The sequence below is a fragment of the Lepisosteus platostomus genome, chromosome 11 (genome assembly GCF_059453375.1).
Source record: "Lepisosteus platostomus isolate fLepPlt1 chromosome 11, fLepPlt1.hap1, whole genome shotgun sequence".
NCBI lineage: Eukaryota > Metazoa > Chordata > Actinopteri > Semionotiformes > Lepisosteidae > Lepisosteus > Lepisosteus platostomus.
Window position 1 is genome coordinate 46,166,541 of NC_142621.1, and position 26,160 is coordinate 46,192,700.

Consider the following 26,160-nt stretch of genomic DNA (forward strand, 5'->3'; position numbering starts at 1 on the left):
GATCACTTTATTAGCCATATACAATTTCGTGCATTAGGAATTTGTCTTTTCACATACCCCAGCTTGCTCTCCCTGAGACACACAGGCACACAGACAGGGAGAGAAGCTGGGGGTCAGAGCGCAGGGTCAGACATTTCTACAGCGCCCCTAGAACACTTGGGGTTAAGGGCCTCGCTCAGGGGTCCTTTGTGGCCTGGGGCTGCGTGGTCATGTTGGATCTGTCATGCCTTACTGGATGTCGGTATTGGCCAACTGTGAGAGAGCATGTGTGAGCTGTGGGGAGCACTCCAGTATCTGACTGTGAGTCCAAATAGCTAGGGGTGGCCCCTGCTCGCTGAGAGCTGGCTGACGGAAGAGCTTTGTCTTGTTAGAGTTGAGCTTTTATCCCATTTTTCTCGTCTGTCTCAGGAAAGACAGATTGTCTTTCTGGAAGGGGCGTGGGTGGACTAGAGCTGGATGGTGACAAAGTGGGGCTGGGCTTTGTTCTGGATTGGAGTCAGCCAGAGTTCAGTACTTTACCTTGCATATAGCAATAAGATCTACTTGAAACAAGCTTTTTAGTTGTCAGGTGTAACATTAAGGGAAGGAAAAATGAGACTTCTAAAGATTTCTAAGTGCAGGGTGTTCAATTACCTATTGTATAAGTGTCAAGTATTAGCAAAACTGATTGACAGAGGCCTTTATTTTTAAAGAGCAGAATATTTTCAAAGCGAATGTCTGCCTTTTAAATGATTAAGAATACTGAAATGTGTGCATTTCTAATGACTCGAAGCGCCGTCACATCGTTCATGGCTATAACTCCAAAAATGCTCTGAGGTGTGTTGATATTGAATGTTTTTGAATAAAGCAAAGAACATGTAGGCTTTAGCAGCACCTTGAGCCTGTTCTTCCTTTTTACAAAACACCAAGTTAACTGAAGGTAGTCTTTTTTTATTTTAAGGCTATTGTTTTTATTTGTGTGTGTGGAGATGTTTAACTGATGTCTGTTGACTGTTGCTAGAATGTGTTGGCCACCCGCCATTTACCACATCAGAATAACAGCTTAACATGATCTACTTAGCGTACAAAGTGTGGTATCTTGTGGACACACTGCCTCAAAACAACACCCCTCAGTGCTGCAGGGCCACTATGGTCTTTGTGTACCACATGCCCAATCTGATTTGCGCAAGTCACCACATAAGCAGTTAATAGCCTGTTCACAAGAGCAGAGACTCTTCTTGGTAAACACTGATCTTTGCAAACCACTGTTCTGCTTCTGAGAGGCCTCAGCCCAGCTGCAGCTCTGAAAACAGTGTGAGCTCTTTATTCCTGGCTAATCGAACTGAACTCCTACATAGTCACAGTTCATAACTTTACTGAATATAACCTTATAATCTCACGGGTTTTGTGTTTTTATGCCAGATAATCACTGAAATAAATTAGATGTCCTGGAGCAAATGGAGAACGTGAAAGAGGAATTAACCCAACGCTTTGGTTAGTAGCTGCTTTCCTTTTGGTTAAATTGCTAAAGAAAGCTCAGGCATTTTAGCGTTTTGAATTTCAAAAATTTTCCCTGGGGACATTTAGAGGAAATGGCATTGGTGACGGGGGTGTGTACAAAAATATGTAAAAAACACAATCTGAATCCATAAGGGCTCTTCTCTGCAAATGCTTTTATGGAAAATATAAAAACATGAAATAAGAAATGGTGAAAAATAACAAAGTGCTGCAATGGTATCAAGGTATGTAAAGTGTAGGTATTGAACTAGAAATGGTGTTCTCCTGCCAACCTGAATATTCAAGTTGTCCCTCTTAGGAAATCTATAGTGTGCACAGCAGAGTTAGCATTGCTTGGAGAACTGATGCAGCTATCAATGCGATTCTACTCATCATGTTTGGACTGGTCATAATCGGTTCAGGGAAGGGTGACCTGGTACGTTCCTGGTCTAAAATAAAAAAAACGTCCTAGTCTGAAAGAACTGTGTCTTTCTCAGTCCAGATCGGATAATGCTGTGAGACAACCTCATTCAAATACTCAGAATCCTCAAAGGCAGTCTGATGACGTCTTCTTCAGCCCCAAGAGGGAAACGGGACCCAGAGGGACACCCGTGAGAACTACACAACTGAGCCTTTAAAACTGAGAACAGGAGCCACTACCTGCCACAAAGGGTGGTGGGAGTGTGGAACAAGCTGCTCAGCCAGGTTGTGGGAGTCCATATCCTTCATCCACGGCTGGCTGGGATCCTGGGATCAATTTACTACCAAACGGGCTGGGGCCGGCACCCTCAGAGTCCCCTTGCCTGTGACAGCATGGCGGGCTTGCAGATGTCCCAACGCAGTTCAGATGTTTGTGTCACTGTCAGTCCAGCAGCTGTGCGCCGTGGCCGCCTGCGGTCCTGAATGGGCTCGCTGTGACCTGTGACCTGTGACCTCTTCCCAGACCAGGGACCATAGATAGAAACTAAGCGCTGCCGTGTTTGTTGAGATGTTTCGGGAAGTGGCCTGGCTTTCCGTCCTTCAGGAAATCACCACTGTTGTGCCTGGAAAGTCCCACCCACAAGGCAGCCCGGCCAGTTTTTCCCCTCCACTGCCATCAGATAAGTCAGCAGTGTTTGTTCCCTCAAGAATGCTGGGTAGGAAACGGTAGTAAAGCTACATTAAGATACAAGGTAGGAGAAAGCTTGGCGTGTCACAGTGCTGTAGGTCTGAAGTTGAAGCAGGGTTTTGGTTAAAAAACACTTCTTTGTCTAAAAAAAAGTGGAAATGAAGTTGTAAAGCTCATCCAATCGTAATTACCCTGGGAATTAGTGGATATTTCTGGTAACATCCCAGGATAACTGATCAGCACTCTGAGCTGCTAAGACAGTGAGAGTGACAGTGAGACAGTGATGTGATTTAGACTCATTTCTAACCTGTCTTCTATCCAAAAAGAAAAGCTGATGTGCTTCAGGATCCTTTCTAGTTTTTTATGAGTGGTTGAAAGGTTAGAGTCACTATTACTGCCGATTCCAAATGCATTGATTAAAGCACTAATTAAACAGCAATGAAAATAATCTAATTGAACATGAGAAAATACATTCAAAAATTGGTCTTACTCGTAATGCCATGAAGCTGCTGTATTTGTGCAGTGCAGAACAAATGCTTCAGATCCGTTCCACTTTTTTTACACAATTCATGTGTTGTATTGGTTTCCTTCAAAGTGTGATCATGAGTGCAGCTTCTAGGTTAAACTGCATAACAGGATTGGACACATCAAGGATGCATTTATTCCTCATTCACATTTCTGCAGTTTTCAGGAGCGACAGCTTTGTCTCTTAAATTAAAACATAATATCAAGTTCTATCAGAGCCATTTATCAATGTATAATCATGCAGATTCTGATTCAAATGGCTTCTTGTTACATCTGGGCAAAAAATTAATTAGCTGCACATCAATAAGCATGGCTACATTCATTGGTATGTTGTTGGCTGTTAGCACTGGGAAGTAACTTCGGTAAGGCAGAGATCAAAGATAACGTCGGAAAATGCTGATCAGCAATTACTTTAAATATTACGATTTCGACTGCATTTCCATCTCCATCTCCAGCTCCGTGAGCAGGCAGCGGATGAACGGCCGTCTGTTCCGTGCGTGCCTGGACCGGCAGGCGGCTTGGGAAAGACTCGCCCCGCCCCGTCAGTCCTTGCTGTCCGCGGGGACGTGGCTGGGGCTGACGTAGTAGTTCTCGTGCGGCGGCGGCCGCGCGTGGGGGTTAACGTAGACCGAGGTGTCGGTTTCCTGCAGGAGGCTGCTGTCCGGAAAGCTGCAGGGGGCCCTCCTGCGGGGAGACTTCGCCCCGCTCATCTCCTCGTAGATGGGGACGGGGGCTCGCGGCTTTGAGCGGCAGCACTGCTTGCCCTGCGGCACAGAGAGACCACCAAACCGCATCAGCTCGCCCTTCGGGGGGCACCGAGGGTGAACTTGACTCCTGTCTCGGGCTGTGCTTAGACCAGACTTCCCTGTCCGTGGCAGAGCTGCTGTCCGGGACCGCAGCAGTTGTTTTCAGCTGGGGCCCGAGTGCCAGATAAACTACTTGAATGAAGGACTTAAAATATGGAAAGCAAAGCACGAAGGAAGCATCGTTATGGATTTACAAAATGCAGTGTGAACGTTGGTAATATACGTCGAAATATTCATAGCTAAAGCCTTCTAAGTAAGTTGCATGAACAAATAAAAAAACGGACAGACCCACAGTCAGCCATTCTACATACGACTTCTGGAAAATCAGAACACAAGAGCTGCCCCAAAAGCTGGAGAGAGAATCGTGTTGTACTCGGCGTGCTATTTGTGCATCTGCGTCCTTATAAAAACACGTCTATATGCACAGATAGTCTGCCCCCATAAAGAAACACATTTCGTTTAAATTGTTTTTTACAATCAGGGACGTTCCAAGTCAGTGGTTCTCATTTCCCCAGCATGGCATTTGCTGGCTGAGCTCTGTTACCTAATTAATCACTTAAACAGGTTAATCTGAAGTCTTCGCTGGGTTTCAGTTCTTAAACGCGCTGGATAGGGGCGGGAGATGATACTGTCAACTATTGCAACTCTTTCACTTCAAATCCCTGCTAATTTGACCTTGGAAAGGTTTCAGTTGCAGACTGTGGTGCGTTGGCTCGATTTAGAAGCCCGAGAGCTGAGCTGGAATGACACTAGAATCGGGAAGCCCCCTTCTGGCCGAAAGAAATCGAATCTAACGGTTCAGTTGCCTTCTTATGAGCACACGTCGGCCAAGACCAGACAGATGAAACGTCCAGGACTCTCTGCTGCTCGCGCGCAGTGTCCAGTCAGCCGGGGGTACTCACATAATGGGTTCCAAACAGCACAGCGACGATGAGCAGGAGCAGCGCCATGCCTCCGGAGATGGCGTAGAGCAGAGGCGGGTAACTGGAACAGCTGCAGACGGGCTCTGCAGAAACACAGCGGGACGCCCTTGACCACAGCTTGCATGGGAGACACAAAGTGCCCGCGCCAAGGGGCTCCTGGGCCTGCCATCACAGGGCACCAGCGTGCCGCAGGAGCCCAGAGGAGCTGTGAGCCTCCGCGAGCTCGGCCACTGCCTCGCCACAGAGCGGAGGAGGTGCCCGGAGCCGGCGAATCCCTGCCTCAGGTCCCTGTCTAGGCACAGACACTGATGCCACAGGGAGTCGTGTTAAACTGGAAACTGACCATGTCGTTTTCAGTCATGCTACCACAATCACTGGGAAAAATGCCAGCTTATTCCATAGCCTGGGCTGTTTCACTGAGGCGTAGCTGAAGATGGCTTTGCTCTTATATCTTCTTAGGTACAATGGAAAATAGACACAATACGAAGGAACAGATACAAGGTACCAGACAGTGTTGAAGTCCCCATAGGGAGCAAGGTCTTGTTTATAAAGTCCATGCTGTACTCGTGAGGGTAACACTGTCACAGCTGACTAATTCTTGTGGATATGCAAACAGTCCCCTGTGTTGATGAGACTCAAGGGTCTCCAGGATGAAGCTATTTTTTTATGATGGGAAGATCCATTTAATAAAAGGTTGTGCTCCGGCTGGCATACGGTTCTGCGAGTCGGGTTAGAGGTGAAAAGACAATGGGAGATTCACATAAAGAATGAACGAGATCCGTTTTAGTGTTGTTTATCGGCTGTTGTATTATCTCTCTACAGCTGCTTGACGGATAGGCAGTATTCCATTGAATAGCAATATTCAGTTTTGCACAGATGTGATGCCGAATTGACATGTCAATCACTTTTGATTTCAAGGGAAACTTCTGTCTAAAAGATGCACTGTGATCAAGCCACATTAGAGACTTCTCCCTTTTGCTTAAGTAAATGTCACTAGCTGGTTTTTACAGTAGCTCTGGGTCTGAGGACCATGGCAGCCTCTGTAATGGAGGTTAAAACAGCCAAAAGCTTTTGCAATGTTGCTTGCTAGCGTGCCGCTTTAAATTATGATGAGGAATTCAGCAAGTCATAGTCATTTGAGGAAGTGCCAATACTGCCCTGTCAGATTCCCTGCTTTGAGGGTGAAGCCCTCTTTATAAGGGGGATACGTTACACAGCAATGAAAGAGCACTTGCACGCTCAGTCATGCAAAAATTCAGCCACTATAATTACAACTCATAATGACAGGGAAGAAGATTTATGGGGTGGCTGTGGCTTTCTTTTAAGCATGAAACCTGACTTTCAGCGCTCGTGGTGGGAGCTGGACAGATGATGCAAGCCCAGTTCCTGTCTCTGAACCACACGCGCCGCACTCAGGAGGCTCCAGAAAGGGGACTGACTCCATTGTTTATTGGACCTCGGCCCTCCTTCCTCCTTGGCCATGAAAAACTGTTTTGTACCTGCAATTCGGGGCACATGCCTGCATTGGAGCTCCTGAGAAGCAATCTCGTACCCCTTGAAGTTTAGACGGAAACTGAAAAACTCACTTCCTTCCTGTCCAAAGGTTCAGTCCCTGCTGCTGCTCTGAACTTCAATCTTATTGTACAGCTGTGGTCTGACCAAGACACTAACTTTGCTTGGGACAAATAGGGTCAAAATTTTAGAGGAACTGAAGCTATTTTTGTGTCTTAAAACACAATGTGGTTTTGAAGTCGTGAAGAAGACTTTCCTAAAAGACGTGGAAGGAAGAAATGCAAAAACTATGTTTTTTAGCGTTAAAGAAGCTACTTCTACATGAAATAACCCCAGGAACCTAAACGGGTGATTTTCCACAGTTGTCTTTTTTCCAGTACTAAAAATACTCCCCATTTGACAAGAGCAACAATGCAAATTCTAGTAAGAGATGCTACAGTATGTTATGTAGGAAAGGCTGAACTAGAGTAGAGCAGAAGGCTTCAAACATGCTCTGAACATTTTCGACCTACCTTGCACAGAGATAAAGTAAGTTCTCCTCCCTAGAATGCGCTTGTTCTCTGGCTTGCCAGGACGCAGCAGCTCACAGCTGTACAAAGCACTTTCATTGCGCTGCAGGTTACTTATAGTGAGCTTATAGGTCTGGGTACTGAGCTCTCTTTCGAACTGAAGGCGACTCTGGTGCAGTCCGTTTTGTCCATTTTGCCTCTGTTCTCTGGAGTGGTACAGCACCTCCACCTCAGCCCCTGTCCTCTTTCTTTTTAAGCAGAAGCCATCCATAAAGCTGTCTGTGCCTTCAGCAGGACAGGGGATCACAGCAGAGTCCCCTTCTCGTGTCTGTAACGGCACTACTTCCACAGAGGGCATTTCTTCTGAATAAGAGACAAGAGACACTGCTTACTACATGCCTGCTCTAGAAACCTTCTGCCACGCACCTGCTCTAGACCTTTGCTGCACGACTGCTCTAGAACCGTGTTGCATGCTGCTCTAGAACCGTGCTGCCTGTCTGCCCCAGAGCCTTGGCGGTTCCGTCAGCTTTCGTTTACAGCAATCAAGTTGCGTGACAGAGAAAAACAGCAAGAGAACACAAACGTGATTTTCAGGTTAAAACCATCACGTCTCCGTAAGTCATGAGCATAAAGCCCTCGGCTGTACAGTAAGAGAACCAGAGCCTGCAAGACTGCTGTAAACCATAGGGAGAAAAACAAGATAATGTGTTTTGTGATTGGATTTATTGAGACCTGGTGTTTAAAAGGACTGACTCCCGTTTAGCAGCAGATCTGAAACGTACGTATCGGTGAGAGAAGACAATTAGAAAGCTGCATGTTAGGTCAAAGCATGTCAAGGGTCTTCAGTATTAATTTAGGGGATGGATGTGGGACTTTGACAAAACGGGGGTGGAGGGGGGGAACTGTAGCCTTTTTCCTCATCCCCAGCCGACCCGCCGGAGCGTCCTCTCAGAGCGGAGTCGTGATCCGATACCGCAGTCCCGGGGTCAGGGATCACAGCCGCCTGCAGTCCGCCAGCCGGCACTGCCCCCACGCCAGCGGCCACACAGAGGGGGCGTGGGGGACCTCCCCGCGATCGCCTACCTGCTCTTTCCACGAAGACGAAAAAGTCCCTCTCCCCCGAGACGTGCCGGTCCAGGGGGCTCCCTTCGTAGATGAACTCGCAGTGGTACAGGCCGGTGTCCCCGTGCTGCAGCAGGGAAATGGTCACGTTCAGCTCGTTCTCCCTGGGCTCCCCCTCCAGCTGCAGGCGGTCCCTGAACGAGGGGCTGACCGTCCGGTCCCGGGTGCCGGAGCGCAGGAAGAGCACTTCCTTCTCCGGGTTCTGGCACTTCTTCCGCAGGTAGAAACCGATGGAGGAGGTGCTCCTGTCCTGGGACAAACAGGAGATCTGCACGGAGCCCCCCTCTTGCCTTTTGAGGTACACCACGTCTGACAGCACCCCCAGGTCTGAAAGAGAGGGCAGGAAGAAGCAGACAAGGCAGCAAGCCACAGCAACGAAGGCAGGTGAAGACTTCGGGATCTTCGCTGGGTCTTTTATTGTTTTAACTCAACATCTGGGACTCCTGGTAACCTTGTTCATGAGAAAGCAGTAAGAAACACGAAGACTGTAGTAGAGAAATGAACCACTGACAGAATTCTAATATCATACCATCTGTTTCCACAGGATATAAGAAGTCAGGAAGGAGGATTATCATTTTCTACAGAGAACTTTTTTGGAGGGAAGGCTGACTGGTAATCTTTTTCTTAATTTGACAGGCTCAATGTTACGCCTTATGAATCATGCATCTGTTTATCTACAAGGTTTCCCCTACAAAGTTCAAATGTAACTTTCTTCTGTCAGGGGCAGAATGTGGGGGACCTGTCTTCTTTTGACCCATATTTAGCATTTACTCATCCTCAATCTGCTGTATTGGAGGCCTGTGCTCTTGAATGTCACACCTTTGGTACTCCCTCTGTTAAGGCAACAGCTGTGTTGATGCAGAACTACAGGGCCGTGGAGTCTGGGGTTAAGCCTCATTTTCTTATCGGCAACTGCTACATCTAAATGTACAGCCATATCATAAAATCAGAAAGCAAATGTCGAACATCCATATGCTGGGCGCATCATCTCAAAAACCACTATCGTGTACTTGGCCATTTTTATTTTGCAGATTATAAAATATGTGCGACAACCTCACAACACGATCACTTGTCAAATCCAGTCAGCACTGGTGTGGCTGCACAGTGCTTTTTCATTCATACACACGGAACACCTAGTTTACCCTGTCATCAAGAATGAATATAAGAGTTTTATTCCCCATTGAAAGATCAGTGCCTCACTGTCTTCAGAGATTGCGGGACACCATGTGTGCAGTCTTTGGAAGTTTGGAAGTTGTGACCCAAGCAGATCATGAGCCTCTACACAAGAACTGCCAGTAGGCAATGTAATAATTTACCCCCGCTCCCCCACAATACGAGCAAACCAAGGCTTAAACAAGGGCAATAAAGGAAAGTTTGAAAACAGTCTCTACTGTACCTCCACGCATTTGTCAACAGAAACAACAGACCAGTGGAGACTCCGTAATCCGACAGAAATTAACGGACGTCTCCATTATTTTCCCCCATTATCAGAGGGCTGACAGAGAGGACACGTATCCTATTGGGGGGAAATGAGGGGACAGCTTGGGGAAGACAACGCATTTCTCCCCCTCCCCCTCCGAGACCCCGCTGTCCCAGTCTGGGGAGCTTGCAGGGGACTTTACCGCACGTTAAATGCCGATATTATCCGCTCCACGCTGCGGCCCTCCTGTGCCCTGGTTTCACATCAATGAGGGGCTACGCACGCGGCAGTCGCGCGCACCCAGTGACCTAAATGCTCCCCAGCCAGCAATGTGCGATTCCCTCCAGCTCACCCATGTGGTTTTCATGCTCCTAGCCCAGAGTTAGTAACACCAGCAACCGGGCAGGACAGCCTTGCTATTCCGCAGCAGTGTAGCCGGGGAACAAGCACAGCTCATCTTAGCTGTGCTGAATTCGAGAGCCCCAATTACGTTAAACGAGAGACAGCCCCTCAAACCGATTATCCGCGCTGTCGAGGTTCGTCGCGACAGGATATACGACTCGGTTCGTGCCTATGGAATAACTCTTTATAATTCTTTAAACCCAGGTTTCCGTTTCTTTTTATAGAAAGAGGTGACCTTGTCCTTTGTGAAACAGGCTCAGTTCTTGGAATTCAAGAGTTTGGGACCGACCCGTACGCGTCTGAAGCCGAACATAAACATAAATATTTTCGGCAATCCGGTAGTACAATTAAAACTGGAGCTGAGTCATTCCGTGAAAAACAAAGAATATTACACCGTTAGAAGTCTGCTTTCTAAATCAATCCTCGCTTTCAGATTCGCCTTTTGGAACAGGTGTGTTTTAGTGTAGACGAGGAAACTGTTTGACCCAAATTTATTATTTAAGAGCATTGTTTAAAACAAGCACGCAACGAGTTTTAAATTCTGTAACACTTCCCAAGCCGTTTACCGTATAAAAATCTCAGTTACCGCTTAAACTTTCCTAACTGGGGAAAGAAAGAAGTTGCTACGAAAGCTACTAGTTACTTATCCTTCTACAAATGCTCAATTATTTCTTCAATTACGGGCAACAACACGGTAGATTGGCGAAAACAAGGTGAGTGGATTGATCTTGATGTATAATTATTGCATCCACGTTTCAGAAATAAGGCTCCTATACTAGCTTAAAAGTTGGACTAGAAAAACATGTCGACTTACCAACTGCGGCCGAAACGATAATCGGTATCAACCAGCCTGCATGAAGCATGATTGGTCCCTGTGACACTGTTTTTATTCCCGAATGGAACTCCTTAAGGAGAAGCACGTCACTTAGGCATAATGCATAATGCACGGAAATGAAAATAATAATAATGCTAAATAAAGAGATACACTTTTTAAAATAAAGTACCAAAAGGAGAAATATCAAAGCAAAAAACAAAAAAGAACTAGACAAAACGATGTTGAAAACATAACATTCACAGATGTCGCCTTTCTGGACAAGGATTGCTCTGAATGCGCAAATAAATAAAGACAATGATCGGAACTGAGATGATGCTTCTGCTTGACAGACAGCCCCGCCTCTTCTCCAGACTTCTTCCTAATGAGAAGATTTCAGGACGCCGGGAAAAAAATAAGCGGTACTCTAGCTCCCCGGGATCCATCGAATCGATTGGGATCGGTTCCGACGATTTCCGATTAGATTTTGGCACTGGGGAAAAGTTTTCCCTTTTTTTCCTTTTCTTTTTTTCCTCTTGTTGGTTCTAACGCGGCGGTGCGCACACAGCCTGTGTAGATGTTTCAGCCTCTGCGCGTCGGCGGGTTCCAGAGACTCCCAGCCCGAGGGGAGCCCTTTGACTTACTGGAATCGCCAGCTGTGTGATTTTTCACCTTTTATCTTGCAGCTACGAATCCCGCGCAGAGGAGGAGGAGGAGGAAATGTGAGCAGTTTCTTCTCACCCTGCTGAATTGGGCATCTCCGCTCGGCGACCCAGAAACCCTAACCCAGCTCACGGCATGACCCAGGAAGGGCGCCCTTACTGCCAGAGCCACTGTCCCGCCAGAGGACGGCACAGAGGGGGCGCTCACCTGCCCCATCCTTCCCTAACGACAGCAGACCGACGTGAGACGGGTAAATTGACCTCCCGGTAGCTGCTGACGCGTGACTCCAGTCTGTCTCTGTAACTTCTGGAGCAAAGCGCGGCGCAGGGTTCACAAGTCACCGCGCGGTACCGTCAGTCCTGCCCACTGGACCAAGGTAGTCAAGACTGGCTAGCTGGCTAGGCGAAAGGGTCACACTTATAGCGTGCCTTTCTTTTATTATGGTGTTTTGTAATTAATACCTTATGTTATCATAACGGAAAGGAAAGTCATCCTATTCATTCCTTTATTGCACATTAATAATAATAATAATAATAATAATAATAATAATAATAATAATAATTATTATTATAATGTAACTGTAGGGTTCGTGTGATGGTAGTTGATATTGCAGTTTCTTGACAGTTTATTACAGAACAGCCGCATTTACCACACAAGTTCTCACTCACTTCCTGTCCTGTTCCTTCCTTCGACGTCTGCGTTTGTTCCACTAGAGGGCAGCATTCCAACACGTTCAGGGGCAACTCGTTTTTCTACGTGTAATATGTACAGCACGCTGTAATTACAAACATCCTTTTGTGCAGTTACAGAAGTGTTCTGTAATACAGAGCTCCGCGTTCGCGTCGATAGGAAAGAACAAAACAAAACAAAACAAATGTGCGATCATAGATTTGTTTACATCTGTTTACAAATTTTAAAAGCTAGAAATGAGACAGAAGAAACACTTCGAACTATAGGCTAAGGGCTGTAAAGTGCCTGATGGCTCCCATTAAGGCAGGGAATTGTGTGGCGTCTGTAGGGCAGTAGTACGTCGTCTTTTCCGCACAAAATTGGTATCTGCGTTGATGTAAACTGCATCAATGACATAAGCGATGGTAAAACATTAAATAAAATTCCTTTGTCATCAAGAACAGTGTATGTGTTATCATTGGTCCCCCCAGGACGGGTACCTGCAGTGTGTCTGACTAACGTGACAATCAGTGCTCAATAAGAACTTCAGAATAATTTAAAACGCGTTACAAAAGAGGGCGAAGTGGTGGCCCAGTGGTTCGCAGTGAAGCCCTGGGTTCAATCCCGCGGTGCTGTCTCTGTGGAGGTTGTATGTTCTCACTATGTTTGCATGGGGCTGTGTCCTTGAACTCTGCCTGGGCTCCGAACAGAAAGGATGTGGTTTTTACAAGAAAGACAGATGCAATTTCCGGCTACCTTCATGAAATCGAGAGGAGTTTCCAGTTCAGGGTAGCTGTCAGACGGATCCTGTGTATGGACTCACAGCTCCCGGCGCATCTGTGCAAGCGGCACCACCGTGAAAATGTGATAAAATCCTGGCAGACATGTCTGGTGACTTGGCACATGTGGTGCAAGCTGGCAAGGCAAGGAGATGGCACTGGAATGGCATGATGGGATGCCCGTTTCCAAGCTGCATGCTGCTCACACAGAAACCGCCACTGGGAATAGAGACCAGTGCCATTTACAGCAACAGGCTTGCCCACGGTTGTTATGATTTGATATTATTTAATTAATTTGTTCGCTTTTGGCAACCTGTGGAGTAAGAGGAGGGAGGAAAGTCCTGCTCTAACAGGATAAAAGACAAATAAGTCAATAATTGAGCAAATAATCGCCTCAAGCCTACCCCTCCCAGCTGGTGAAATCCCGGGTGACAACTTTTGTACCCTCCAGCAAGGGGTAGGCATGCGGGCCCTTCAGGACAAATACATGAGCCAGATAATTCTGCAGTTTGTGGATAATTCTCTACCTGTCCCAGCTGGGCTCTCCTGTCTGGGAATCCTGGCACCTTCAGTGCCATTTTCTGCATCAACAGAGAGGAAACTTGTTTCACAGCAGAGAAACAAGAAAGCAGTGTACTGTAATTCACATACTGTACACACACACACACACACACACACACACACACACACTGTTCAGTCTGGCACGCCTTCTGTCATTGTATCACCTTCTTATGTTCTTGTACTGAGTTGTGTGTGCCACCAGTAGCAGTTTCTTTAAAAGGTTCATTTCTGGATTTTGAGTCTTCAAATAGAAACTGTTACCGGTCCCCTTCTTGCAAAGAGTGTGGGGAGTCGGCTGTCAGTCACTTTGCTGTTGTTCTGCAGCAGGTAGCTGCGCTGTCCTTGGGAGGCTGAGACAAGGCAAGAGCTGAAACTGGGTAAAGCTTCAGGGCATGTGCTCCAGACCCAGGTGGCAGTGGAACAAAACAAACAGTCAGTCTGTATTGTGAGTGGAATTGAAATGTTGATATGTTGCACGACAGCTTGGTGTCCTGACATGTTTGTTAGTGAGAGTTTCTTTTCTGAAACCACAGTGCATTGTTGCAGGTCCTTACTTGTGCTTAACCAAAGAACACTCATCTTCGTATAAAGCTACATATTTATTTTGATTAGAGACATTTTATGCTCATGGTGATGAAAGGGGGAAGAAAGAACTCTCCATTTCAGCCATCGTAAAGTACTGTACATAACCTTTATGTATTTGATCGGGTTTTTTTTTGGCTACTTGTTTTTTCAAATGATTTTTTGTCCTGCCCTGTTGTTTATATCCCCCCTGAGCTGAAACTGATCTGGAACTGCCACGTCTGAATCAGCCCTCGTCATCATGATAGTCCGTTCCAGACGGAATGGCTGGACAGTCATGGGCTCCGAAAGGTGCAGCCCAGTCAGAGCTCCCTGCTGGTCCTCGGACAGCTGAAGCTCTCACCAAGAAGCTGCTCCACCAGCCCGAGCTGCACGGAGGAGAGCTTTGGGCTGTGGGGCTCAGAGCCCGCATGGAGCAGTGCTGTTACAGCCAAATATGTCTAGAATTCCTTAACGCCTAACCTATACCTATAATGAGCACTCCTGCCTGCGGAAGCTTGGCACATGTGATGCAATTTTATGCATCAAATTAACAGACACTTTAAGAAGACCTGTTTAACAGCAGAGGCATCAAAAAGCAATATCTATCTATCTCACCAGGCAGGTTGATGACTGAAACCTGAAAACAAATTCATTTCCTGGTTATTTTTGTCCGCAGAGAGCTGCTCTGTCGGTTTCAGCTCCGTCTCACACCTCTCTTATCACCCGACCACAATTCAAACAACGTTTATTTTTAGCAGACTTTTAAACATGGCATTTTCACTGTGACATTGCGTCTCTCTAAATGTGCTTATTGGCATTTGCTGATTCAAGAGTATATCATAGGGATAAAAGGAACCGAGTGATCAAGTCTGAAGATATTTGGAAGGGGAAAAAGCAGGATCTTTTGTTTCTTCTTCAGTGAATCACCTACAGTACAAAGCGTCTCATTCCTGCCATCTCCTGTCCCCATATTGCAATGCAGCTCCAGTCCAGCCTCCAGACCTTGGGCTTCTCCAGGGCTTGTGGACCACTGTGCGCTGCATGTCAGTGTCCTCCTGCTCAGAGACCCCCAGGCCTGGCAAAGTGGTTGCTGAATTCCCCCCCAAGTTGAAAACTTGGGTTTAAATCTGACCGGGAGTTGCGACCACATGTGTCGATTTTTCTTGTTTTCGTTGGTTGTCTTGCCAAAGCGAAAATAGAATAAAGGCAAAATCGTAAAAATGTTCAGTTACTGTTTTTGGCCCATTCCCTGGTGCTGCTGTCAAACAGCAAACAGGCAAGAGTCTTGTAGTCTACCTTTCCCCAGCTACTTTTATCAGGTGGATCAATAAGCTGTGAACATATTTGTAATACAGTTGAACGTCTCTCATGACTCTGGAGGCTATAACACAGCCGTACTCCAGCACCAGGATTGGGAACGCTGGTGCTCTCTGCTTCTGGAATTAATTTCCACCTACAGATTTTCCTTTCAAAAGCAATAAGCCTTTGTGTTGAGCAACATTCTATTCATAGTTTTTTTTTATATTTCAAATGGAGCTGTGCGGACCTTGCCCTACTTACTGTACCTCTCCAGTCTGTTGAAAATAATTTGGCGAGGGCATCTCGCTTAACGACCTGTGGGAATAAACGTGCAGCCACACACGCCTCACTTTGTAAACAGCAGGGGTGAAGTGGGAGTCAGACTGGGTTCTGGGAACAGTGTTCCAGAGGGACTGATGTTCTACCAGGGCTGATGTTCTTGGGGTACAGGGGCGCTCAGTGGCTGTGATCCAGAGTGAAAAGCTGAAAAGCTGAAAAGCGGCTCTGGCTTTGCGAGGTGTGGAAAAATTAGCAACACAGACGTGGTACTACTACCTGTATGCCAGCATGTACTGTGCAGTATCAGCAGAAAGAAGACTCCTGATGGGGGAAAGTGCAGGTACAGTAGCAGAGGACGGTCAACTGTCTTTGCTGAGTTTAAATCCTGTTTTCCAGTTCCGCTCTTGAGGAGTAGTCATTGCTATCCTGGTTATCAACATGTGGAATGGCCAAACCCAGTTCTGAGGCCCTCTAGAGAGGAGGGCTTCCAGAACACAAAGGCTGGGTGCACATTTTTTGGAGAAAGAAGAATGCAACTTTATCTAGCAGGTAAAGTAAAACGAAACGATTTAAAAACACACACACACACACACACACACACACACACACACACACACACACACACACACACACACACACACACACACACACACACACACACACACACACACACACACACACACACACACACACACACACACACACACACACACACACACACACACATTTGCCTGAACGTCTGAGATGTGGGCAAGATAAGTGGGTAAGGGCCAAGTTCTGAAAAGGAAACACCTGGCACGCTCCTTGCTATTGAGCATGTGGTTTACTGTTGTTTGCTACATTTACTTCCGTGGCTGCTCTGCTGAAGACTTCCAGTGATTTGTTTTAAAATTGGAAGCCCTCCATACCTTCCAGGTGTGCCCTGGCGAAACAGAATAGGCATGTTCATAAGCCTTTTTACTTTGTGAATGAATACAAGATATTGCAGCCATGCCCAGACGCGCACTTGATGAAAGTCAGATGGGTGGAGCCGTACTGAACTTGGATGGGCCTACTATAAACAGGAAACACGATCGATGTGCTTTCTGCTTCTCAGCTTGGAGTTTCCCCCATGCTCATCTGTTGCCCACTCACTGACACACTTACATGTTCTTGTGGGCTCATCGATGCAGTTCTGGACAACAAGGTGAAGCGATAAAGAACACAAAAGGAATGATTGTACCAGTGTTAACAATGGGCTTTATTCAATCGCTTGGATTACAATTGCACAGTGAACTGCGTGTCTGCCCCGGTTTGGAATGAAGAGCTCAGTAAACAGCTTTTGTTGCCCTGGGGTTTGCCAATGTGTGAGCAGAATAATTCCTAGACAAGGGTTATTATGGCACGCCTATAAATGTAAATCTCTAAAGTCTGACACTACTATAAGGCATTGAAGGGATCTGATTGAGATATTTGAAAGCTAATGGAATTTTTTGTTAAAGTGTGTTTATGACAAAAGTAGGGAGGCAGGTTTTACAACTGGGCAGAAGAGTTGCTTGATTATTTTGGTGGTGTTCTCAAGGAGGGATTCCAGATGACCCAGGCAGTACTTTGACACGTGCTGCGGAAGTGTGCTGTGACCAGTTTCTGCCACCGGAGGGCACAAGAGTATACAAATCTGATCTCTTCTTTTTTAGTTATGGAGCATGTAGGATATTCAGTATACTGCATCATAGATTTATATATGTTTAATTCTGAGCTGTATAATGGGACAGTTTTGTGATAGCCTTGAGTCTCAAAACATCATGTTTTGTGCATTACAGTACAAAAACCAGTAAGGTTTTTGAATGGGTTACCATAGCATCACGCAGAGACAAAGCAGTCCTCTATATTGCTGGATAGTTTTTGTGCAGTTTCCATGCAGAAGACTTTGCCTTCATTGCTGTAGTTTCATTCTTGAAAATGAGTTTTACAGTAGCCCATGGAAACATATCCTTGTTTAAGTGCCTTCATTTATTATACTGGCAAGCATGCCTATGTTTTTCACGCTATGGTTCTGCATTAACTAAAACGCACATCATCAGGGAAACAACACTATCTAGCCTTGAGGCTTTAACAAAATGCAATTTGTGCAATCCTGACACTTGATATCAAGTTATGAATAAAAAAACACTAGATCACTATGATGCTTAGGCTGTATGTGAGTGAAGTTAAAAAAGTAACTTTTTGCGCTGTCCAGTTGTGTTTGTGCCGCTTGTGAAATTCACGACGGGTGGAAGCTGTTTAGTCCGACAAGCCTGGTTTTGAAGACGAAATGCAATTGTCACCCTGCCCACAACCGTGAAAGTTAAAAGCACAAGCACAAGCACTGAGCAATGAAGAACCATGCACACACGACTGCTGCAGTATGCAGAGCGTCAACTGAAGCAGCAGAACCTGTCAGAGGTTTACTCTTACTTGACCATTTGATCTCTTGGCTTGTCAAGCATGTTCCTGCTCTGTAGATCCAAAGGCAGCAGCTGAGAGCTCTGTCATCTCCAGTGTCGTACGTACTTGTGATGTTGAAAAGCCCGTTCTTGGTTTTGTTGCTGGAGCTATAAACAACGTCTTCAGTCACATTTCTGTCCTCATCAAACCAGTGCACTTCTCCTTGAGGGTAAACTTCATAGAAAGTACATGTCCGCTGTGAAGAAGACTGTGCATATTGAAACCTGCTGAATTGATCTAAAATAAAACAAAGATGGGACAATTAGAGGCGATGCTTGTCAGTGATGCTCAAGAATGCAGGCTGGTTTCCCCTGACAATTGTTACAGCTATTTTGGAGTGATAAGAAGGGATCATTGATTCACAGCAACTGTAAGACACAAGTAAAGGTTTATTCCATGCTGAAAAGAGAAGAAAAATAAGAATTTTCGGCTGTGGAGTAGAAACGTTGTGTTTCACACACCCAAAGAGGGCTCCACAGCTTAAAATTCTTATTTTTCTTCTCTTTTCAGCAGGGAATAAACCTTTACTTCTTCATTTGCAGCCTATGCATGCTGACACAGCTACCTACTGTACTTGAACTATAAGACACTACAGTACATGATTTAGGCAGGCTAAGGCTCTCTGAGGTTTTTCAGAATTATTTTAATACATGCTGAGTTTGTATTATGAAAGCATGTAAAAATAAATGCTTCAATTAACTGGAAAACATCTTCTATTTTAATGTACCCGCAAAATCTCTTGCTGAGATTTTACCTTTTTCAGAGCAGTCTAATTAGGAGGATGACCGCTTTGGCATGCCTAGCTGTACAGTATGTTTGACCTAGTTATTGTCTTACCTCCGCGAGGGAAAGATCTGACAGCTGAAAGAAATGCACTCACCTTGTAGCTGCACTGTTGTGTTTGTGTGTTTCATTCCAGCTTTCGATCGCAATTTGCAAATGTACATCCCTTCGTCTGACGGCAGGAAGCGATGGAGAGTGAGAGACAGCTGGAGGTCTCCGAAGGTGCATGCAGCTCGCTGGTGGTGGGTGGCTCTTTCATCCTTACTGTTGTAATTGCACAGTATGTCATTGTTCTCAAAATGTACCCAACTAATTTCAACGTCTCCCAAGTCTTCTTTTGAGGATATGCTACAGTTCAGAGTGATTCTGTTGTCATACTTTGCTGTCATCTTATCTTTCACTACCAGGTCCACAAAACCTGTCATACCACAAGAAGAAAGTGTTGGAACCACTTCAACAATGCTCCTGTACTGCAGTGATAAATATCTAACTGTAATACTCCTAGAAGAGACAGGTAATGATAAGAATCTCAAGCTAAAGATATTAACAGTTCGGTATGTGCATCAGTGCTTTAGGGAGAATGTTTTTAATCCCCAGAATTAGCCTTTTAGAGTTGGCTACTGTATTTTTAAAGATTGGGTTGGCTGAAGAGGAGAAAACTCAGTGACAAAAAGAAAACTTAAAAAAGTGAAGCTGACCTGAATGTACAGCTGAAGTTGCCAAAACTGATCAAACAAATTTTCAATTCTAAAAACTTTATAGATGTTTTTGGGAAGCCTCCTGACTTTGTATCAAATACAAAATGTACAGTAGTTCCTGTCTCTGGAACACTTTCAGCAGATGAGAGCCCATGTCTGTCAATTAAGTCTCTGCCACATGTGACTTACTGGACAATGATGCAAAGGTGAAGGCAGGACAGAGCCAAAGCAATAAGGTTTGTCCGTGGTCAGTTACCATGCTGACTCTGTGCACCGAATCTGTAATACACAGACAGGAAAAGGGTTTGACTTTTTTTTTTAAGATGAAGGAAAACCGGAGTCTACATGAAATGGTGGATTCTAATACAGTACAGTCCGACCTTCAAGGCAGCCGGGATGCAATGATGGATTTTCAGGAGCTGCTACTCTCATGCTGTTTAGAACAAGAGATGTTCGACGGGCATTTAAGCAAGACTCACCTCAAATAAAAAAATGTGAGGGAAACAGATTCCTTTAGGTTTTCTTGAATTGCTGAAAACACGTCTTTTTCTCCAGTGACTGGAAGATGTACCTCCGCCGTCTTGCTTATTTTGAAGTTTATAAGTGAGGAATAGTGCAGATGAAAGTAAAACCATAAACAGGTTTAGGTTTAAGGACAGCCAATTTATACTCCCAGACGTGCAGACAGAGACATCGGTCTGTCGCTTGTTGTGTTTTAGAGAATCTGATACTGTAAGGATGAAGGAATGCTCTTTCTGGCAGGGGGTTTGGCTCGTCAGGTCTGCCTGTCTCAACACGAACAGGTCTGTCGATCCAACATTTCTCTTATTATATGAATGTCGGCAGATGAAAGTTACCCAGAGTGACTCAGAGTGGATACATGTGCTTGTGAAAGTACAGCACAGACACTTACCTGACCCGCTGGTACCACCATACCTGTTGCTTAATTAAATACCTGAGCAAACTTCACTGTTGATTACTATCACATACAAACCAAGTGTCATGTTTTTACTGCCTTAATTATGACTTTTTTTTTTAAGAATCATATGCTCAGCAATTGTATCACTTAGTCTATAATTACCTTGTGCCTTCTACTACAGGTAAATCAACCACTGTCATTTATTTAGCTTCATTACGTTGTTATGAATTTATCTGTCTGATGCTTTTATCCAAACTTACAGAGGACATACAGATACTGGTAACGGTTTACACAGAGGACCTTCCTTGCAGGTACAGCAGCAGGTGTGTCCCCAGCTGGGCGTTGAACTCACGGCTCTCCGGGTCAGGAGTCAAGAGCCCTGACTGGTGCTCCACACTACGTCATTGCACCTATTGCATTTTGTGACATGACTTTGAAATTGTGATTGCTACTGAAGTTACCTTGGATGAAAGCCACATGCCTGAAGAACTACAGAGTGCCAAAGCACGAGGTATCTTCCTGGCCAAGAGCAACATCACATCATCGGTAGGGTGAAAGCAACCTGTCTCACGACGGTCTAAACCCAGCTCACGTTCCCTATTAGTGGGTGAACAATCTCACGCTTGGTGAATTCTGCTTCACAATGACAAGAAGAGCCGACATCGAAGGATCAAGAAGCGACGTCGCTATGAACGCCGGGCTGAAAGCATTTGCTGTACAGTTCAGTGAGCTTGATGTGGGTGGAATGCCCGGTGTGCTGACGCCTCACCGCTTTAGGGTCTAGCATTCAAACCTGAACTTACATGCAGGCTTTTGCCTGGGAGGAGCTCACATGTTCTCTTTAGTTTCATGTCTGTTTTGCTAGGTGCTCCTGTTTCCCGAAGGCACGCTGGGTAGTTTTCCTCGTTTCTCCCCTGCCGTGCAATGGACTGGTGTGTCGCCCAGGGCGAGAGCTGTCGTCTGCTCTCCGTCCTGCTGGGACGTGCTCCGGCTTGCCACAGCCCTCATCGGGGCTGGAAGCGGTTAAAGTCTTCTTGGCTTTACTGTGGAGGCGGTCTGGACTTGTCATCCCAAGGCACTCCTTGCAGTTTCAACTCTCAGATTTATTGCCTTTTTTTATAGTGAGCTGTGCAAATGTGCGAAAGAGCCTTTGAAAAGCGTGTTGACCTGTTTCTAGGTACAGTGCTCAAAATCCAGCCGCACCAACATTGCTGTCCATTTTTACATAGGAAAAACCAGCTCGGTATCAAAAGTAGTTTGTTGCAGAATTAACTTATAAAGGGCTGGAAAGGCAGATGAGAGGAATTGCTTTGAAACGAGTTGAATCCAAATCTATGAAAGAGGATTAGTTCAATGTTTCTTCATTGCACTGTAGCTGGTTGTGTTAATCTGCACTCCAGAGACAGCTGAGAGCGAAGCTGGGAGATGCATCTCATTTTGCAAAACGGTTTGACTTGATGAGCTACGGTAAGACTGCAAACCGGGAGCCTCCTTAGGGAGCGTCTTCAATCAGCAGCCTGTGCAGGGCAGGGAATGAAGGCACAGCTCTGGAGAGGGAGGCCTTTGATGCTCTTATATTAACAAGCCCAGAACAGCTGTCCTTCACCTCAGCCCTTTGAATTGATGTTGACAGAAGAAGCAGAGGTGGTTATGATATGATCACAGCAATACCTGTGCAGCTTTGTGATGTGGTTAAACAGTCAGGAACGGTAGTTATGGGGCAGGTGAGCTTTTTCACATGATCTGCTGTGACACTGTATAAGCCTTTGTCAAAGGAATCTGTGATGGCTTTGAGATTTGAAATGTAAATGTGAGATTGAGAACAGTGGTGCCTTTTATCTCAATTGATGACCCTTCCCCACAAACAGACACCCCATCTACACCCGGCAAGGCTTTGAACTGTCTGTGCTCTATGGTGCTTACAGAGGTCCAGCTAATCAGTTGAGCAGCGAGAGTGAGAGGGTATTGGAAACAGAAACAGGCAATGGTGCTGTGCAGCACAATTAGAGAATCAGAGCAGCCTGCATAAAACAGAGCTCTCTGCCTCCTACTGTTGCTGCAATGATTCTGTGGGGCACTAGAAGCCTGCTTCTCATTGACAGCTAAAATTAGCCCACAGGCTCTGCTTGTACACCGCAGTACCAGACCATGAAATGGTCATTCCTGGTGATTAAAGCAACACAACAAGGAGAATAGACTGATTGTTGCATGAAATTGCCTTCCTTACATTTACAGTGTGTCTGAAGATGGGCAGTGTATTTGCCCAAGATGAGCATCTTTAATCTGCATTAAACATTTGTAATGGTCCTGGCCCAACTAAGGACACATATGTTTTTGTTCATTTCACCACCACCAACATTGCAGCACACACATTAGCACAGACAATCAATGGATTTAATTGTGTACATCAAGAAATACTTGTTTCTTCCACTCCTGCTCACTGCATCCCCACTTCAGAGGCACAAATTGCAGGATTATTGTCAGAAACAATACACAGAGACAGTGAGAGCACCAGTCTGAATTTCATTTTCTTTTTACCACCAAATGTTCCAGGGGTAAGAAAAGGGGAGTTTTGTGCCTGATATAACTTCCTTAAGGTGGAAAACATTCATCATGCTTTCTCATAGCCAGGTGTTTTACAGTGTAGGGATCTTACCTCTGTTTCAGGGCCCACTTGAGCACATCCAGGAATTCATGTTTGCTTCTGATAAGCAGCCAAACAGAACATCCTATCCAACAGTTTGTTTCCCCAATAAGAACCACACCATGACTTTTTAAAGGTACCAGTTCAGTGTAAAACATGATCTTTCCAGCCAAACCATATAGGTTTAGTATTATTTTGACAATCCCATTGCACATTTAAGAACATACAGTACATGTATTTCCTAAAAAGATGTTACAGGTACAGCAAGCTTTAGCAGGTATTTTTGCATGTATGTATTTAAAGCCAGAATGATGTGCATACAAACAAATGAGTAGTGTGTTAATTAATTGCATATCCTGTGTGGAATCATCTCTGCTGTCCTTGAGTTTCCAGTGCCTTTCTGCATTTTAGGATGGCTATGTCTGAACTAGGGATAGGTTTGAGTTTATAAGGTGTACCTTTGAGAGCTGGGGTATAGGTTAAGGTGACAGTAATACTCTACCAACAGGGCTGTGCTTTGGCAAGGAATAGGTCTGAATCTAAGATGAGGTTCCACACTGAGTCTTGTCTTCTTTTCCTCCAGAAAGCAGCCTTTTCTGCTTACAGTTATTGCAGGCCGGTGCAGGTTCAATTTAATGAGCAGCTTTTTGCAACTGGCAACGTACAAGACATAAATGTGTGAATCTGCAAATTGGCTAATAATGACATTACATAAAACTTGATTTTGCATTTCCCAGGAAAAAAAGAGCACATAATATAAAGCTGCCTAATTATGAAAGGTTGTATCTATTAGAGCACACTTCATTAAAGAAAGCATAAAGTTGCAAATCAGCTTGTAAATGAAACTGCACCGCCAGCATTTATAATAATATCATTACTGCATTCCCATGAATGCAGAAAATTAAAAGAGGAAAGACAAAAGAAAAGATGTGCACTCTGCCTCAGATGTGCTCCTAAAATATGTTTCTGAAAACTCACAATTCATCATCTTTTATCTAAGGACTGTTGGCACTGTAGAGCGTCTTCTACGAGGGTTTCTGATTAATTCATTTGAAGTATTTATGTAATTGCAAGTCTTGTACTTGGGATCTCCAATGGGGAACAGAAATTGCTTGAGTGGTAAAGATCTCAAGAGCCATGTAACGTACGCGCTTTCTTTCAGTTTGGTGGAAATTAACGAGCGTGTAGTAGGGCTCTTTTTAAAAACAAAGATTGAGATCAAACAGCAAGTGTAAGAATCAATATCTCTGATCTCCTAGACAAAGTGAATGACTATTTCATACCTTAAATATCAAGTCTATTTCAAGCTGAAAAGCACATTTAACATTCTGTTCTGCAATCCTAGGCCACGCCAGCTGTCAGATCCCATAACATCTCTCTCCACAGCCTTCTACACTGTGGTCAAGCAGGAGTTTGTATTTCAGGGACTGGTTATGAATTGTATGAAGGGTCTTGTCTGTGTGTTTTAATACATATACAACCATCTGCTCTGGGAATAAGGATTTGGGGGTAAATTAAATTTTAAACTGTTCCATTATTGAGAGGACTAACACTAAAATTCATAAAATAATAAAGGCAGGGATACAGTTCTGCAAGTAAAGATTAGATTTGTCCCTGATTCGTTTTGGTAGACGGTGTTTTTCCAGGAGTCCCTAGAAGGAAATCAGAGAAGAATTGTTTAACCCTTCCCATGTGTCACAGGAGCCCTGTGTCAATTTGTTTTTAAAAAAGATAGAAACAGCTGGTCTTTGTCTGTTGATGGTAGGGGCAATTAGTACAGAGGCAGTGCACACTTGTGATTGAGTCTCTGTTACAGTGATTCTAACCCGCTCTATTTAGCTTAAAAAATCTTCTTGTTATGTATACCAGCCTCACAACTGCTCGCATTTATTTTTTAACTCTTGGTAGCTTGTACTTTAAGGTTGATTATACCACGGATAACCCAATTTTTCGTTTGTTGTTTTTTCCAGGTGCTTCAGTTTCCTCCCACCTCTGACGGACATGTTATCAAGTGCAGATGCTGTCTTTAAAACGTCCCCGTCCATGTGTCTGTGCCCTTCAATGGGCTGGAGCCTCATCCACAGTGCAGTTCCACTTTGTGCCCAGTGATACCAGAATATGCTTTACTTCATCTTGGCCCTTACCAGAAACATATATATATTCTGCTCTGATTTGCGTGTATTGCAATTTCTTTCTTTTAATGTCTCCTGTATGAATCCAAGAACATAAAAAACTCAAATAATTATAAAATCAGCAATCATAAACACACAGGAGATAAATGATCTATTTGGCTCACTGTATTCAAGGAGTTTCTTATGACATTGAAACATTCTCAGCATTGATCCTGAAATATTACTTACTGTAATAAGCACGAAAGCAGTACAAAGTAATATGTCCTCCTCAACAGTTTGAAAACTAACAGGTAGAAACTTCTGCTTTACTCTTTCTTACAATTAATTTAAGTAAACAAGCAGAGAAATGCTGTTTGATTGTCAATCCATTTTATAACAAGCTTTCTCAACATGTTTGGAAAGTTGGCTCTAAAGTCTCGGGTTATGACAGTCTGCTAACTTTATCAAAGACTATGGGTTCCCTCAGAGTTCCCAGTGATTGACATAAAAATGTAAAGCCTGCTGCAATGTCAGGGTAACTAGCTGCCTGTGGTGACAGAGCTTGACATCTGCCAGTATGAATGTACTGTAATTGAATGTATAATAGAACTTTAAGGTAGCATAAAATGCTTGGCTTTTTTAAAAGGAGTGCAGCAAATGGGAGATTTGACTTCTTATATCATGCATTGCAAGTTAAAGTAAGCAAGCATCAGAGTCTGTTCCCAGGGAAACGACAGACCTGTGAAGAGCAGTGTTCAGGTACAGTATACAGAGCACCACCCTTTCACCACATATTGACTCACTGTGCTTGTAATGATGTTTCAAACATACAGAGGGAACTGAGCCCATAAAAAGTACATTAGTGCAGTTTACTTACCTAGAAACCCCAATGAAGCCTTTGCCAGGCGTAGAGGAAGGCAGTGAAAACGTGCCAGTCATGGACAATGGTGAAGATCGTGTGGTGCATATCTACCAGAGACAAATTTATAACCAAGGCAGTGAAGACCTGATTCACCTGAATTGGATTGCTGATGCAATGATGGTGGCATCAGTGTGGAACACTGACACCAACACTAGGAGTGTAAATCGAGAACAAGAGTAGGCTAAGCTA

General features: G+C 44.8%; 1 protein-coding gene and 1 long non-coding RNA gene across 10 annotated transcripts; one reads left to right on the forward strand and one right to left on the reverse strand.

Moving 5' to 3' along the window:
- Positions 1-3,222: 3,222 nt before the first annotated feature.
- On the reverse strand, positions 3,223-10,986 carry LOC148652839 (T-cell antigen CD7-like). Of its 3 annotated transcripts, none has more exons than XM_088600048.1 (5): positions 10,618-10,986; positions 7,943-8,308; positions 6,863-7,219; positions 4,818-4,921; positions 3,223-3,873 (listed from the first exon to the last, which is right to left on the reverse strand). In XM_088600048.1, exons 1-5 carry the CDS (start codon positions 10,664-10,666, stop codon positions 3,652-3,654), a joined length of 1,098 nt encoding a protein of 365 aa, XP_088456174.1. In that variant the 5' UTR covers positions 10,667-10,986; the 3' UTR covers positions 3,223-3,651. The 3 variants fall into 3 exon arrangements, with proteins under 3 accessions (XP_088456174.1, XP_088456173.1, XP_088456175.1); XM_088600047.1 differs by having other exon boundaries at positions 6,863-7,222; XM_088600049.1 differs by lacking the exon at positions 6,863-7,219.
- Positions 9,863-25,114, forward strand: LOC148652840 (uncharacterized). Of its 7 annotated transcripts, none has more exons than XR_015925441.1 (6): positions 9,863-10,516; positions 11,301-11,527; positions 18,814-18,919; positions 19,085-19,191; positions 20,095-20,178; positions 20,557-24,902. It is a non-coding gene; the product is annotated as an uncharacterized LOC148652840 (long non-coding RNA). The 7 variants fall into 7 exon arrangements; XR_015925439.1 differs by lacking the exon at positions 9,863-10,516 and adding an exon at positions 15,825-15,977 and having other exon boundaries at positions 10,986-11,527; XR_015925443.1 differs by lacking the exon at positions 9,863-10,516 and adding an exon at positions 24,909-25,114 and having other exon boundaries at positions 11,252-11,527; positions 20,557-20,840.
- Positions 25,115-26,160: the final 1,046 nt, after the last annotated feature.

Coding starts and splice junctions, on each gene's coding strand:
- LOC148652839 (XM_088600047.1), bottom strand. CDS start 10,666: ATGCTTCATGCAGGCTGGTTGATACCGATTATCGTTTCGGCCGCAGTT. Junction 4,922..6,862: donor TTACTTTATCTCTGTGCAAG/GTAGGTCGAAAA, acceptor GTGTTTCTGCAG/AGCCCGTCTGCAGCTGTTCC. Junction 3,874..4,817: donor TGCTGTTTGGAACCCATTAT/GTGAGTACCCCC, acceptor TCTGTGCCGCAG/GGCAAGCAGTGCTGCCGCTC.